This window comes from Morone saxatilis, unplaced genomic scaffold (assembly GCF_004916995.1).
Source record: "Morone saxatilis isolate NCDOM2014 unplaced genomic scaffold, NCSU_SB_2.0 Contig11, whole genome shotgun sequence".
NCBI classification, from domain to species: Eukaryota; Metazoa; Chordata; class Actinopteri; family Moronidae; genus Morone; species Morone saxatilis.
In genome coordinates this window covers 13,050,523-13,067,883 of record NW_023339663.1, presented here as the reverse complement: position 1 = coordinate 13,067,883, position 17,361 = coordinate 13,050,523, and the positions used below count along the sequence as shown (strand labels likewise).

Below are 17,361 nucleotides of genomic sequence, written 5' to 3'. Positions count from 1 at the left end.
TGACAGACACTGAAAAAAAAGTGTTTTCACACTTCACATCACATACCATACTGTAACTAAACACAAAAGCCAAAAAACAGGTGGAAAAAGCTTACAATTAATTTCTTTGTAAGATAATGTGCCTGTTTGCTTGGTTTAAATCTGTGTATCAGTACAAAAGAAAGATCATGGATTGATTGATTATTCTAAATCTCTTTTGTTTGGGTTAGTAAGGGCTGAGTGTAGGGGAGTCTCTGTCCTCTCTGTGGGCTGCACCAATTTAATTGCTTTACTTCAGTAAGAGCATAGTTGATTGCCACCTGCATAGACAGTGATCTCTTCCAAACACCAGATTAGAGGGAAATCAAAATAGATATTCATTGACTTTTTTACATATACATTGACCTAGTTGAGACTGTTGGTTGAAAGTGTCAGGTGCTGAAATATTAATGAGCATCGCTCCCAATTCCTGCCTGCTCCTCACAGCCAACTGGCAACATGGCATCAAGCTGAAGAGAGGAGGACAGCTTTTTTCTCTCCTTGATTGACTCATCGATTGAAGATATTTTTAAAGGGAATCCCTGGGAGTGTGTGCTCCTGGTACAAAGCAGCCCCATCCCATGTCAGGGGACGGAGAGGGTTGCAAGTCTGCTTTAATTGGGCAGAGACTTCAGAGTCTTCTTAACCCACACCGGGCACCGGCATGGCCTGTCACGGCCCTCACACCAACATCAACAACACCGAGCCTTCTAAACACGCGCACACAAACATATTGGTACTAATTTGAGTATACACACATGTACATACTGAACCATGCCAGCTCTTATCAATACGACCACCCTGGACATGGATTAAAGAAAAAATATTAGTCTTAAGAATTACTGCTATATGAAAATCAACATGTTCTACTTTCTTTAATAGTTTCTTTTCTCCACTACTTGCAGAAAGAGCTGAACACTCTTTGTGGTCAACTGCTTGTTTTTTTTGCTTTATAGAAAAAGCTTGCAATGGAGCAGACCTGAATCAGGGATATAACTGAGACAGACTCTATGATAGTAGTCCTAACCTTGTCAACTCTGCAGTTGTTGAGGCCCACTGAAGTGAGGGCGGACAGCTTCGCCTCCATGCCCTGCTGGTGATGTTGCAGCTGTTCCCTCTGGATCTGCTCCCTCATTTTCCGAGCCTCCTGGATGGCCTTCATCACTGTGTCCTGGTCCCCGAACAACGCGGTAGAGTTTAGGCTGGACAGGATATCTATACACACACACACACATAGTGGGGTTTGGATAGCAAAATTAGTCTGCTGGAACACACACTGGCAAAAAAGCAAAACAACGTCACATAAAATCCTAACATTAGCATTTATTTGTAAAATATTAAGTACCAAAACAGTACCAAAACCTTGCAATGTGGTCTCCCTAGATGTGAGTGCACACTGTAAATTTGTGTGTATGTGTGGGATGTTGTTTATGAGGTGGAAACACTGAGGTCTTACCCAGAGACGAGCCACGGCCCAGGCCTCCTCCGAGTGGGCTGGGGATACCACCCTTGCTGAGGAGACTGTTAGGGCTGCTTTTACTGCCGAGGAACAGGTTTTGTGTCGGGGATGTGGGGGATTTGACCAGTTCTGTCGTCTTTGGCCGAGCAGACAGGTTGAGCGGCTGTGTTCCCTCCTCCTGCAGCAGCAGCAGAGAGAGGCGTGTAAGAGAAGACAGACACACACACACACCTCAATTCTGGGGGAAGCACAGGATTCCCAGACAGCACAGTTCTCTTCTGTTCTCGGTTAATTATAGGATCCCTGTCTTGACCCACACCTCCTCCTCGGTTCTTCCCTCTCTTTGCTTTTTCCCCCTCTTCTCTCCTCTCCTCTCCTCTCCTCATCCATCCTTCCTTAGGAGCTGTGCCACTGTGATCTTCCTCACAGTTGCCCAGCGCCTTTGTTCACACTAATTAAAGCAGATTCTGTCTCTCTGTACATCTTCATCTGTTCTCCCTCTCCTCCTCCCTGCTCTCTGTGTCTGCACTCTGGTTCGAAGAATAAATAATGACCAGATAACGGCGGTGCCAATGATCAAAGACAGCTGTTCCATTCATCAGATGTCGACTTACATTATCTACTTCATTAACTTGTTTTCTAATTTCATTCCTCATTTGTGCATACTTGGTTTTATTATATGCTTTGATATGTCTAGTCCTAAAAAATATGATATGATTTAAAAACACACTAAACAGCATAGTTCTGACATGAGGTCAGAGGAAGATGCATGTTTGGTGCTGTATTCGCTGGGCTGGTTGCAGCCTTTACAGCAGTTACTTAGATTTTCAAGGTGCCACCCTCAGCAGCCTGTCTACTGGGACCAAACATGTTTTAGCTGTGGGTACCTACCAGAGTAACCCTGATTAACCTATATAAATTATCACTGATGATGCTGAAATCACTTCAAGATAAAAAAGAATAGTAAGTAACCTTTTTGCCTAATATAAAAATATTATATTAAATAAATCAAAATATAATCTGAATTAAATAAATTTAAAGTATCACAAATCCATAATTATTTCATCACCTTAAATATAAACAAACAGTATAAATCGCCCTGTGCATACAGCAGTCTTTTAAATCAGATTAGGGCATGCTGTCGTTAACAGTCTTTTTCAAAGCCCAAGTGTCTCCTTGTCCAAACATATGGCTCAAGCATACACTGCCCCAAGGCCTTGTTATTGCTGTGCCAATAACAGTTTGTCATGCAGTGAAGCTGAAAGCAGACAAACAAAACTAAAGGCAATCTGATTCTATTGGACTGGGATACAGATGGGAGGATGCCAGTATATGTTTGCATTTGCATTTATGTATGATTCATTTCATTTAAAGTCCTTAATTTTGTGATTTTTGGCAATATTTGTAATATTTATACTAGAATTAGTATTAGTATTAATATTGGCCTAACTGCCATCCTTTTAATCTGATAAATAGAGAATTGAATTTATGTGATGAAATGACAGTGTTGAGTCATTTAAATGGAAATCTTTTAGTGGAAATCCCAGGAGGCAGGAGACCTGAAGGATTTTGTGTGTGTGTGTGTGTGTGTGAGAGAAAGAGAAGAGAAAGCCAGAGCGGCTTCCTACTATTTCAAGACATGATTTATGGTCTTTCTCCATTGTGATATTATTAAGCTAAACTACTCCAAATGGACATATGTTTCTGATTATAGCCTTAGTGAGTGGGGATGATGTATATGGCCTTTCCTCTGCATGGAGGTCTAGTGGAGTCGTGCCATACAGCAGCAGAAAACACACATCCTGCGTTTGGTTTGTTTACAAGACAAAAGCAGTTGTCAATCCTGCTTTCTGCTTAACTTTCATCAGCGTTTTTTAGCACTGTTGTAATGATTTTATTCCATTTCAATTCCGTTACAAAAGAAGAAGAAAAAATTTATTATGAAAAAAAATGAGAAACCATGTGTTCCACAAATTACTGGCTTGGATCAGCCATAGCCATAGCAACCATGTCCACAGAGTTCTGGTTAAGAGAGAGAAGGCCTTGTTAAAGCCCCACAGATTGATGGCCTGTTAGAGGCTGGGCTCAGCTCCGGCCGGCTGTAACACTGAAGTGGTGAACAGTGTAGATGCTATTTTATTCAGACAACACCAACTAGGCTAGGTTAGGTCAAGTACCACTCAAGGCTGGGGCTGGTGGTGGGCAGGTTGAAGGAGTTAAGGGTTGTACCTTGACTTGAGTGATGGGGCTGGAGGAACTCTTGTCATTCTTCAGAGAGGAGGGAGAGATGGGCCCACTAGTATTGAGGGGCTGGGGGAGTGGAGGCATCTTGGCTCCAGGAGAGACCTGCATGCTGGCAAGCTGGGCGGCATACAGTTGCTGTAGGGAGGAGGAGAAACCCACAAGGCGTTAACATCCAAATCCAGCAAACATTCAAAGTTTTATATTCTGTCTTTTCCTCTCCCTAGAACTCTCTCTACTTCTGTGTCTGCCTTCATCTCCCCCTCTCTCTCTTTTACGTCTTTCCTCTCTTTCCATGAGGCTGGCAGAGAACCTCCATCAAAGGTCTTAACTGTATTTCAAAGGCTGAACCCAGAGAGAGACAGCAGTCTTAAAAACCACACAGAGATGGCTTTCATTCAAAATACTTGGAGCCCCTATTTTCCACTCATCACAGAGAAAAGTTTGCCGACTGGATGCAAGTGTGTTAGCAAAGATCTCTCATTTCTCTAGATCTACACAGCTTCCTATTGAAGTTTCTGGCCTGTGATTTGTCTCCACACAGCCATGTGAGACAGTCCCATTCCACAATGTCAGAAACCCAACCTCGGTTGGATTGCCATCACAGAATATGTTAAACACAAGCATTATTAAGGCTTAGAAACCTGCACAAAGAACACTGATGTAATCACCGTTATTTTCCTTGGCGTTAAATCAGTAAGATGTCCAACCGTTGGTGACATTACCACACAAGAGGGTGGTTCAAATGACTGGCGAAGCACTCAGTTACAGTTGTGCCTTTAACAGGGTTGAACTCTGAAAGCTCAATTTACATTTCCACCACTGGGCTGATTATGTGGCCTAAAGTCGAAAGGGTGGTTAAAGACGTTGATATGAGGGTTTGGAAATATCTTTTAAAAATCTGGTGAACCACAGGCTGCTAATTGTCTGTTGGATCAAATTTTGACAAACAAATTCATCCTTTATCCTGGATAAAGTTACAGTGTAATGTCTTGACATTAAGTTGTGCGCCTATTTTTTTCATATAATTAAAACCTGAAACAAATAATACCAGACTGACTTTATTTGATTATTTTTGTGCCTGTGTTTCTGTGCCTACAGAGCCCAGTAGTCCTGCTCTGCTGTGACTTCTTTCCACCCCAGGTCTGTATTGATTGGCCACCAGGTAAGTGATGAAATTGGCTTTTGTCTCCAGCTGCAAATGGCAGGGGTCTGTCAAATAGAGCTACTGTCTGAGAAATAGTGTTACTCCATGTAGCCTTAGACTTCACTTCATCAGACAGATAGCACCCCTTAAATCCCACACTGGCCTGCTATCCTCAAACTAGGTAAACCTTATGGTTTGTTGTGTTATTCAGTCAGATGGTGCTGTCAGGGACCATCTAACTTCTCTTTCCTCTTGCCAATCAGCAAACCCTGTCTCATTTCCTGGTTCAACTGGCCACATACAGACTGCGTTTGTGCGGTTGGGGAAAAAGCGTCCCAGCCCTGCTGGCCTCACCTTCGGCAGTGTAAATGCAGACTAAAGCCAAACAAAGCACTTTATGTCCATGCACATATCTCCAGATATAAACACACATGTGCTCCTGTAAGAAACTTTATCGCTGCCACATAAGCGGCAGTACAAAAGGTCCATTCTTCCAGGGGACCTGGGGATAACAACAGCACATGGGCAGCGGAAATGACAGACTGATTATGTTCCCACAATGATAGCACTGCCCCCACCTCCCTCACAAACAGCCTTTTGTCTCCGACAGGAATGGACACAGGAGCGGACCCAACTCTATTTTCTTCTCATCTGAGCTAGACTTAGTTAATGTAAGCGGTAAAGGCACTCTGTGTTTCTGTGTGTGAGGAGGGCTTAGAGAGAGAAAAACAGTGACAGAGAAAGAGAGAGAGGGTAGTCTCCATTCACTGTCTGTCACTCCAGGCTACACACAACTCTTAGTAGAGTAGTGGAAGCTGGGTCTGCTGGACAGATGTTTGCTAAAAGGCCTGTCGACGGGCATGTCCCTGACCTTGAGTTAGAAGAATTTTATTGTCCCGGAAAAACAGCACAATTAGACCTTGCTCGAAATTAGACGCAGTCAGGGTGCCCCTTTTCAGCGCTGATTAGCAGGTCAGTGCCATAGGGTGAGAAGCAATGGTTACCTTTGTAACCAGGAACACCCTGCCTCAAAGAGCCAAAGAACAATAAACACAATCAGGGGAAAAGACAGACGAAAGGTGTGTTAACACACCATACACTACTCAGGGACAGATATGAAAAATCTTAGTGTTCAACGTGTGTAGTTCTGGAGGCTGTTCCCTTAGTATCATGGTATGTAATGACATACATTTACAATGAATTACAGAATATTTTGTTGACACCCAGCACATACTTTAGGTTAGAAGCAACAACCTTGCGAAACAGTACAGGAAGTTGTCAATATATAATGAGCACTGTGGTGTCGAAGGCTGAGGGATGATGCCTCCTCCCCAGGCTGCTCTCCCTAAGTAGAGGACATCTGCCTGCTTCCCCCACTTGACACTCTCACATCTAACAGCCCCCTTCTTCATATCTACTTGCCAGGTGGGGGCAGCAAAAGGTTCATGGTATTTAGGGTCAAGCTGAAAGTCAGTGCTCCAACTCTGGGGTATAGGAGTAGGCAAAAGTCTGATTGGAGCTTTGGACCCCTCTGTTTCCTTTTTCTTCTATTTTCTTCTCTAAACTTTTAACACTAGGTGTTTTGCTTAATTTGATCAGGGGAACATATATGTCTTCTAGGATGCATATAATACTTCCATTCCGATCTAAGCCATGGAATAGCACTGTAAGGTACATCTTACAATATGGTAGAAAATAAGAAAAATGTACACTGTAGCCCATAGGATTGCAATGTGGGAGGCAAAAGAGAATGTTTTCTCTTAGCTTGAAGGCCATTCTCCATTATCAAATGTGTACTATATAACTTACTCATTTTACAATACAGTATGTGTTAATTGTTTTGTGTCCTTAGTGTCTTGAAAAGGTTTGCCTTACCCCTAAAACAGTACTATTTCTTATTACAGGAACAAAAATACACATATGGGGAGACACACAAACACAAAATCTAAGGTCTTTCTTCTGACCCCATCATTCCCCGTTTCCCAGTAGAGCGGAGCAGATCTCAGCAAGCATGGATTCAAAGTGAGTGCAGCACGCCCAAGGTCAGCCTGTTAGCCTCTGGTAATTAAAAACAAGCCCTCTGGAGGCAGCAGAGGTTAAACGGGGAGGCTCACTTTTCTGTCTGCGACATTAAACTGAGTTTACACACTCTGCTGATGATGTTAGACATCTCAGAAGTATGATGTGCAAATTAAGACCGGGCAGCCTCTGTTTGTTTAATAAAATAATTGATACTATAACTCAATATAAAATATAATAAATTATGAGAAAAACATTAATTTGCTCTTAACTTCCACCTACGCTTTTTTCCTTCTACAAACACTGGAGCATATGTCAGAGCATATGTATTGTAGTATAAAGAGAAAAATAAATATCTGTGGAAGTCAGAGCATGGCAATATCTGCTGGATAATACAGTGGCAGATATTTGTCAGATTTATTGCTGACAGCAATGATGGCACATTGCACATTTAGAACTAAAATAAAAATATAAACATAAAACAAACAAATTCCATTAAACCCATAACAATTCATAATACCAATTAAAGTCTGCTGTACTTTCTGTGAGGTGAGCAATATCTGATGACTGCCACACTCTCTTAATCACACTCTTTGTGTGTGAGTGTGTCTGTTTGTCTGTCTGTCAATGTCTCATTCACCTCTGCCTGGCCTGGGCGCTGAGCACTGGGCTGGATATGAGGGCATTAACTGTGCTTCAGTGCACCACACCATTTAAAAGGCAGCACAGCGCCAGCCCCGTTTGCCACAAGGCTTGTACAGGCTCATTGCCCAGGGCGACTAGGCAGGCTGACCCAGGCTAGGCCCAGATGTCAGGAGTGGAGGAAAGCATCCTGGTGCACTGTGCCGATGCTTTCCAGTATGGCCTAACATCTGTCTCATCTGCTGGCACCCAACCTGCTCTGCTCTAACCCCTCCTCTGGCATATCTCTACCTTACATCTACAGTATGTATATTTAAGTCCTTCTCTATCAGTTTCTCTCTCTGGCACGTACACACACACACAAACAGTTGTGTGAGTGTGTGTGTGGGTTCTCCAGGCCCAGGGGCCCCAGAGCCAGCCCTCCCATTCAGTGCAGCTCACTGCATTATCCACTCTATCTGTCCATCTGTCCCTCTGTTCACCACTGCCTCTATCCAGCTGCTCACCTAGCTGTCCTATTAGCCAGCCTTCCACACACAGCTAGCATTGCTGCACTGCTCTGGGTTACCTTCAAAGACCAAGCTCCTCTGCTCATAAACACAGAAACAGCTGCTCGCTACAGTATGTCTGTTCTCTCTTTTCTCCCTTCCTCCTCTCTCTCTCTCTCTCTCTCTTTCAAAGTCAAAAGTGCTTCACTTGTTAATGATGGAAGCCTTTTTCTTCACATCTGTACTACACAGGCATTTACATCCAAACAAAAGATAATATGCGGTTTGCTGTTCTCCCACTTTCTTCCTGTTTGTCTCTGACTGTGTAACACTCTTTCTTATCACTCCAGTTGTCTAAGCCTCTCTGAGTACTCCTTCAGAAGTGTGTGTCTGCTTGAGATCTGGTTCAGGTTTGTTGCTGAGTATGTGGGCTGCTTTTCATCTTTACGGTAGGAGCATGAGCTGACGCTGGGCCCAGGTTTATCATGGGCCTAGAAAGATGCCATAGCAAATGCGACGTGAAAGTTAATTGCAGCGTTAAGTCTTAACTCAAGTGGCTCGACTTCCAGTACTGTAAAGGAGTAGGATGTGATGGACCTGGACAATTCAGGGAGGAAAGAGCAAGAGTAACACAGAGACAGAATGTGGGGGAAAAAGAGGATGGGAGTAATTTAAAGAGAAATATACAAACTAAGACATTTAGAGATGGTTCAAGATGTGGATGGGAAATTGGAAAAGCAAGACAGTGAGACAGAGACAGCAAGGGATAGAAAATGGAGCCTTGACTGAGTGAAAGCAGAGGGTTTCTATTTGTTTAGTCCTAACAGTGATACTGCATACAGAGAACCCAGATGTTCTGTTTTATCCAATAATGCTTTCTTTAAAATGCCTTAAACCCTAAAGTCTGCTTCCAATGATAGGAAACAGGACTTTCTCAAAGGTCCTCCTCCTGTTTAGTGCTTCTGTAAAAAGGAGGGGTAGGATATATTAAGTTCATATTGGCCTTAAGTAAATTGTTTTTTACTTGGCAACTGATGCAAGGTATAGTGTACAAACAGCAAATTAAGTGCTATCCCAAATAGAAAATTCTTTTGTGGAATTAGGGAAATCCCCTTCTTGTCGCTTCACTCAATTGAATATAGTAGGTGTCTGGACAGATTCGGGTACAATCTGAGCACAATTTCCTCTGTTCGGTGAGAGGTGTCAGTTGTAATCAGGGAAGGACAGGCAGGGATGGAGCCATTGTTTCCTGCTGGTCCTGGGCTCATCCCGGCCCTGTGTGGGCACTAATGAAGAGGGGCATGTCGCGCTGGGATAGTTTACCCGCCTCCTCTCCTGTGAGTTGAGGACGAGAGCCAATCTGTCAGGAAAACATTGAGTGAAATTGCCCTGTGGTACAGCAATGCCTGGTGACAGCCACTTGCAGACTGCCAGCCACCAGAGTGATGCTACCACCCTGTATTGACAAGCAAATTACAGTCTCCAACACTCAAACGCATCCTGGAAGATTCATTTACATCCATCAGCTCTAAGCCTTTGTTACCTTGTTGGGTTTTCTTCTCTTAGAGAGAAAGGGTGGGAAATGGGGGGGGTGGGGATCTCAGACTGTTATGACAGAGGAGATTGTGAAGAGGCTGCGTGGCCAACATTAAGACTGACGGAGCGGCTTGCCTCTCTGACTGGATGGCTGATCACATTACCTCTGCAGCATTGTGGGAATTAATTCTTCCAATAAGATAATTTTTAAGGTTCATATATTGCACAATCTAAACTGAGTAAATTGGTGAAAATTATACCTTGCCATGCAGCTGACAGGAAGAGATATTTTAATTGGGGGGCAGAATATTCAGCCATATGTGTGTGGGATTTTTATTTGTGGGTGTGTGTGAGGAAGATGAAGAATGAGCTTGGAGGTGAAACTAGAAAAGCTCAGGACAGTTTAAAGGGTTAGTGGAGTATTGTGCTTGATGATGCATGAAGAATAAACCCAATAATACGATAAGTAATAAGTAATATTTGCTAGGGAGCCGTAAAACAGCTTATTTTATTTTATTTTAATTATAAATTGCAACATTATAACTCAGGACATAATGTGTTGAGTTCAAAGTAGCTGTCACATTTTTACTGTGCTGGTACTATTATTGCTCTAAAAGGGAGGTGACTACTCCAACTTAATTCCATGTCTGGCTTGATATGATGTTTTTAATCATAGCAGGCTCCCAGTGCTTTGTAGAGGAAGTGGTGGCAGTCACATGGTTTGTTGATCCCAGCTATGTAGAAAAGGGCATGTTTGACTTGCCTTGCTTTTTTAAGGGGAGTCTCTATGCAGGGTAAATAGCAGCCAGCAGGCGGAATATGTGACAGGCTGACAGACTTCAATTAATGGAAAATGCACCTCTTTTTGTTTACTGTGTTCTGTAAAGGTCAGCCAAGTCATGGTCTTGGAGGCACTGTTTTTGCCCATTCCCAGGGTTAGATACATAATCAGAATTAATCACTCTAGACTCGTCTCCCCTACTCACCCCAACCTTCAGATATATGACTGTCTCATCTGACCTCATACACTGCTATAAATAGACTCAGCATGCCTGTCTGAACTACCACTCCTTTCCAATGGACTTCTCCATGATACCCAAACTAAGCAACACATATGCACCCTCAGAAATATACTCACTCACGCTGTCTCCATCTTTTCCTCTCACTAACACACGTCTTCAAACATGAGTGGACTCATTTAACACCTTTCATGCTTCTGATGGCTCTTCTCATGGTCGTATAATGACGCACAGCTCTTTGGAGCCAGCTGCATGCATTGTTGGAACTTGCCAAGGCTTGTTAACACTGACAGTGGTAGCCTCAGAAGGACAAATGCCACATATATCAGGGTCCCCCCCAAGTCTTGAGCTCTCTTGTTTAATCTTGGCATACTGCTTTCTGCTGTTGAGCATCACATGTTGCAGCTTTCAATAACTTTTCACTGCTGTTGAGCACGCAGTGGTGGCCACTTAACCATATGTTAGGGAAGATGCTTTTTAATCCTTTGTTTCCTTCTTTTGTTTCCAAAGAACAGTACTGATTTCTAGTTTCAAATAGACTTAAGATCTACAATTACTCTGAAATGCAAAGGAAACTGATATTTAGAAAAGCAATGGGCAGCACTGTAGCTGAATAGTTAAGGGTTTTTTTTATATAAAGAAAAGTCAGTAAAAAGTCAGCAAGGGAATCATTATCACCAATTTGGAAACAAAGATCATACACAGGCTGAGAAAAGCCCTGGTAACAGTAGTGTTCATAATCATAACAGCTTGAAGGATAGAATAGATAATTATCTATATTAAACATTATGGCCTCAGGTTAAGCCCTGACCTGGGTTCAGCTTTTAAATGATGTGTGAGAAAAGTCCTGGAGGAGCCTGTAGGGCTTGGAGTCTATCCCAGCATTTTCTGTGGCTCTAAACCCCTACTCAGCCTGACTTTGTAAAACATACCATGAGTTTGGTTTTACTACACACATATATTGCCCATTTTCTGCTTTTCCCTCACAGAGATAAAAATAAATATTACAATGGTTACTACTACTACTAGATAAAAGCAATTGGAAGGAGATTCTTTGCTTACACAGTCAATTGTCTTCTGATAAATTCACTGGCAGGTGATTAAGGCAACCAAAGTGACTCTCATTCCCTCTAATAACTATTATCTTCCTAACTCCTCTGTCTGGCAGAGCTAGTGGGGATAAATCCTCTATGAAACAGGATAAATTACATATGTAAGGTGATAAGCGTGTGTGAGCTGGGGGCCTCCAGGATTATTTAGTGTGCAGCTCATTACTTAGCGTACAGCTGCTTAGCCATCCTTTCTGCCCTGGGCTTGGCGGGCGTCCCTAGCATTCCTTGTCATAGTACTGTACATACCTGAAGCTGGAGGGGGCTGAGTCCTGACGCTGCTGCAGCTGCCATTGTGGATGGAATGAACTGCACCGGGTAGTTATCACCTGTCAGAGAGGGAGAGAGAGAGACAACAATGCATACAGGTTCAGACAATGAGCCGGCCCACAGCGACCAGGCAAGTGCCAACACAGATCCTGGGCCCTCCACTACTTTGCCACAGCAATGTGGCACATTGCAACGAGCCCTCGGCTTCAAGCCCAAACATCTGCATTAACAAAAGGCTAAGCTGGTTTGACTGGAGCAGGATTACTTAGGAACGTTTCACACCATTCCCTCCTTCCTCCACCTGCACAGTACTCTTCCTGGAAAATACCATGACAACAATAACTACGACATAGTTTAACAAGTTAGGAGTTCTTTTAAGGTGTATGTGTGTTTGTGTGCATGTGTGTGTGTGCGTTTGTTCTGAATAAATGTTGAATATCTCCACTGCTATTCAGTTAGCGATTATGTAAAAGCACCAGCATGTTCTCTCAGGCAGTTCATACAGCTGTAGACTTGTCTGGCTATTGTTCAACACTACATTGTTTGTTTCTGAGTGATAGCTTTGGCAGCAGAGTGAAAGCACTTGTAGGCGAACTGGTTAGAACAAGTGTGCAGTCACAATAACAAGGTTAAAAACCCCACACATTCTCATCTCACATATCACTGTGATCAAGCAAGAAAGAGTTGGTCTCCAAATAGCAGCGCTATTCATTACTGTTCACTACTGTTGGCCTGCCATCAGCACGTTTGTCAGACGGGGATATAAAAACGGCTGCTGTATGAGTGATATCCATGGGGGTGTATAACTGAGTACCAGACGCTTTCACACACACTCAACCTAGTGTGTTTAGACGGACAGAACAGCCCCAGTGAGACAGGGCAGCCCAGCGTTCGTAGAGGGGAGGTTGGTTTGAAGCATGTGTCTGGAGGAGGGGAGGTGGGCTACACAGTGGGAGCGGGGAGGGGTAGTTGGCCTTCGCTCAGACCCCACTTCTGCCTGTCACTTCTTCTCACAAACATATGGAGCCATTAAGCCACAGACAAGGTAAATGTATATACCTTCTCTTTCACTTTGCCTTTGCCCGCTCGCCTCACTTTGCAATCTTGTACAGCACAGCACAATGTGATACAGGCCATGGAAATTCAATCCCCATTTAGTAGCAAATAAAATCACACAGCAGAAGTGGTTTCAAATAGTGCTGGGTTGAATGTGCGGGGGTGCACTGTGGTTATTTCTACACCTTCTCTTTTTGGTATCGCTTTCTCTCTGTCTCCCTCTCTCTATGCTGTCTGTGACGTAGGATTTGGGAATAATAAATGGCTGGATGTCTTTAGATGTCATGTGAAACCTGGAGAGGGTCATGCGCTAAGTGAGCACACCACGGCCGCTGGGGGGTCTCGGGCTCCAAGGCCTGGGTCTTGGGTGCACGCACAGTCTGTGTTGAGGCACCAGACTCCAGCAGAATGGGCACTGTGCCAGGTTAGCGTCACTGGTGAAAGGGAATTACGTTTAAAACTGTGTTTTTTTTAACGGGCTATGGCTGGTCCCATGCCCAGAACCTGGACTCTGAATTCTAAGGGGGAGGGGAGTAGTGCAGGTGACGCCATGGTCACAACAGTCTATATTTCCCCGCTCATGTGGTGCCATGAAATACAAGTCATAGATCTGCTGAGAGCTGACAGATGCAGCTGAGACCTTTCTTAGACCAGATCAAATGATGATGAATAACCTATATGACTGCAACCCTCAAAACTTTTCACTGGCTTTTACATTTTATTGAATTACCGAAGCTGCTCACATAAACGAGGCACTTCTTTTTACATTGTTGTCATTCTGAAGTAGATCTGATGAGGCCATACGGTAAAACAAAAATGACAAACAAAAGTAAATTTGATTGATTTGAGTTAAAAATGTGTTGAAACTGTCAACTGCCAGCAGGATGTCTACGAGGAAGACTGGAGCCCAAAGACTGTGGGGTCATTCTGCAGGTCCATTAGAGGCACATCAGACTGAAGGGAAATCAGGGAAGTCCAACTTGTATCTATTTGTTTAAAAGAGGAGTTGGTGTTTCTATGACTGTGCTTGTCTACCATGCAACACCAGGCCATTGAGCACAGCCAGTGGATGGGGTGATGACTTACCACCATGGTGCCAGAATGACTCTGTTGCCATGTGAGCACCACAGGGCTGGGGGTCATAAGCAGTGGTCCCTGGGAGCTGTCTCATAATGATAACATCAGATTAGTGTGCCTTAGTCTTGGAAGTGAATGCTTGGCCACTCACTTCATGGAGAAAGGACACAGTGGCATCCTGTATACGCTGCAGGTGGTGGTGATAACATTGTACTCTCTGGATATATTGTGTATATTGTGTTGGATGGGTGGAAATAATAGAGGTTTTGAAACCTCTCCTGACTACAAGAGTCATTTTCAGAACCCCTTTGCTATTTCTCCATGAACTCATGAATTATGCAGGAACCATACACATGGCGACCCCTGACCATGATTCCATAATAGCTCCTGTTATTTGAACTAAAACATTTTCCGTGTCAAACCTATTGCAGGAAGCACACTGGTAAAAGTCTCCCCCTCAGGCACTTTGTTTAAGCTGTCATGGCTCCATAGTTCCAAAATAGCTGACTTTCTTTTTCATCCTGTGGTTTTATAGTTAATTCATTAACTGCACTACCACACCTTTTAATGTTCTGCTGCAAACCTGCTGACTTCCTAGTGTTTCTTTTTCCGTTTTCAGTCCTCTTCCTTGCTCTGGTGCTATTTTACAATGGACAAGAGGACTTTCCTTTTACAAGCTGACTCATAAATCCTTTCCTCTTTGATGCAAAAATAGGAAAAAAATTTTTTTTAAATGTACAATTTCAGTTTAATTTGATTGAATAAGTAATAGACACGTCTAAATATTGCTGGGCCATGGGACCTAGTAGGCGATGTGAGGTGAAAAGCTTAGACTGAGAAGCAGGCAGCAATTTAGGCCATGGATGTTTTTACAGTAGTATGTGGTGGCACATCTTTAATTTTCACAAGGATACAAGGGTGTTTGAGGTTACTGCTTTGGCAGGGCATCAGTCAACATGTTGCAACAATTTTTCAAAAACACATTTTTTTTATTTTGAAGGCTGTGGAAGGCTTCTCTTTAACTCAATTCAAAAGACAAAGGGAGAGAAAGAGGCATGCCGTTACAGGCAATGAAAAGACTTATACGTGCGGGAAAACCTGTTCCTTACATCAGCCATAAACTATTCACCTTTTAATTGTCTTTTAATTACTTAATTTCACTATCATGATTTTGTTAAACTGTAATAGGGGACTTGCTTTTTAGACATATAACAATAGGAAGACTTTTCATGCAAGGTTCATCTCCTGTGTTATTGGATCTCTATCAGTGGATACTTGAAGACAATGGCAGCCAACACACTCCTTAAAGCTACTCTAATGTTGAAGACATGTTTACATTCCTCTGCTTCTCTACCCATATCTATTGTTCCACATCGACTAGAACATTCCCAGGCCTTGGTTTCGAGTCCAAGTTCAGACAGAGCAGAGCATGTCAGTGGCCTCAAGAGTGATTCAAGCATTTGTTTGTTGCTATACATTTGTTATGCAACTTTAACAGTAATAATATAATTTGAATTACAGTGTAAGCGAAATGACATAGCAAGCAAAGAGAAAGGGGGAAGGATAAAATGAAGATTTAAGTTGCAAGCATACCTGGCTTATAAGACATTCCTGGAGGGAAGAGAAAGCCTTGCTGGGCGGCGGCTGCTGCTGCCAGAGTGCGTTGGTCGTGTGGAAAAATGGGGATCATGAGCGGAGGCATGTGACCCTGGACCTGCTGAACAGATAGGGAGCGGAGATCAGAGAGAGGCCTAAGCATAGTCATGGTACACAGAAACACAGAGCCCACTCAGGGGGGAGGCCAGATCACAGCTCTTGCTAACACGCGCTGACAGGGGGCTCTGTGGCAATGACGGCCCTCGTGTGCTCACACAATACCTGGCCAAGCTACCCCTGCTCTTAATCCAAACTATAATTTCTCTTCTCTCTCTTCTCCGGTACATCAAAGGCCCCGTGTACGCAAATTGTTCCAGCATCAGTTAAAGAAAGCGACATGCAGGATAGAGAACAGAGAGGCTCAGTAGATCCGTACGGCTTCTGAAGAAAAGTTCTATACGTGTGGAAATAAGCACTCACCAACACCCTTGCTGTTGCAGTAGATGTTATCAGGATTACTGAATGTATTACACAGGTGCATATCAGCATATACTGTACATGCATACACACAAACTCACTCAAGGAAAGATCAACTCACATAATCTTAGATTTCTTTAGATGATAAAAAAAAATCAAAAACAATCAATAACAAAAACAATAATTTGTGTTCTGTTTTCAGCAGTGAAAAACAGCAGGCAGTTGAAAAAGTACTTGCTGTATTTGATTTTAATGTCATTCTCTGACTGTCTGTTTCACTCACATATTAACCTTCATCATCCAGTCTGTTGCTGACTTGCCTACTGGGAATATCAACACAAACTCCCTGTGTGTGTGTGTCAAGGGTGGGTGAGTAGCTTATGTCTCAAAAGTGGTGTGTGGGGGTTTTGCACACATGTTGCAAGGTCCAATCTTACTGTCATTCTCTGCTTCCTGAAACTCTATGATGGGGAGCAGCCCGACTACCATGGGCCTGCGAGGGTTAATCTAGCACTGAGCCAGGCCACCTCAGGGGAACCTGCCTGGAAAATGGGTTAATAAAGGTCATCCCCCAAAATAAACACTTTACAGAATGTTTCTCCATTCATCCCTCCTTAAAATCAACTCGCAATAAAACGGGTCTGGGTGCAATTACTGCCGCTGCATTGGGGCATGAAATCAACCTGCTCTGAGCAATGACTTTCCCCCCATGTTCTGGCTGAGGTCTGCTATGATCTCCACTTTTTCAGCCCATGCTGCTCCCCCTGTAGACCCTTTACCGGAGTTGTTGCACCCAGTTTCTCTCACAGCTAACACGCTAAACCTACTTAAAACTACTTTATTGATCTGTCCAGAGGTGCAGAGCTAGACTGAAAATTAAATAAATAGAACCATTTTATGTCTACTGAGCTTTTACAGAAGTGCAAGGGCAGAAAGTGCATTATAGAAGAATAGAAAAGTATGTAATTCTTCCAAAAACTAATTCTGCAAAATGTGCTGTTGCTGAAGAAAAATAAATGGCCAAGGAGACTGCGACAAATGACCTTAAATAAAACATTTCTTTATAGGGATTTGTGTTCCAAGTTTCCAGGCTGAATGGATGAAAGATGGATCTTGGCCTTGCATGTATGGAACATATGGAAAAACACAATAATTAATGTCACAACATGAGGTAGGGCCAGTGACAGGCGGGGGGGAGACACTGGGG

The 17,361-nt window shown here is 43.2% G+C and overlaps 1 protein-coding gene across 9 annotated transcripts in view; it reads right to left on the bottom strand.

Annotated features, from left to right (window-relative positions):
* The window catches only part of sox6 (SRY-box transcription factor 6), a 132,255-nt gene that overhangs the window by 23,447 nt on the left and 91,447 nt on the right, over positions 1-17,361 (bottom strand). For 8 of the 9 annotated variants that reach the window (XM_035682452.1, XM_035682450.1, XM_035682447.1 and 5 more), the window contains 5 exons: positions 15,675-15,798; positions 11,928-12,007; positions 3,707-3,856; positions 1,475-1,655; positions 1,046-1,233 (listed from right to left, as the gene is read on the bottom strand). In XM_035682452.1, coding sequence (XP_035538345.1) covers positions 1,046-1,233; positions 1,475-1,655; positions 3,707-3,856; positions 11,928-12,007; positions 15,675-15,798 — 723 coding nt within the window. The remainder of the gene's footprint in view (positions 1-1,045; positions 1,234-1,474; positions 1,656-3,706; positions 3,857-11,927; positions 12,008-15,674; positions 15,799-17,361) is intronic. The other variant, XM_035682444.1, reaches the window with a different exon arrangement.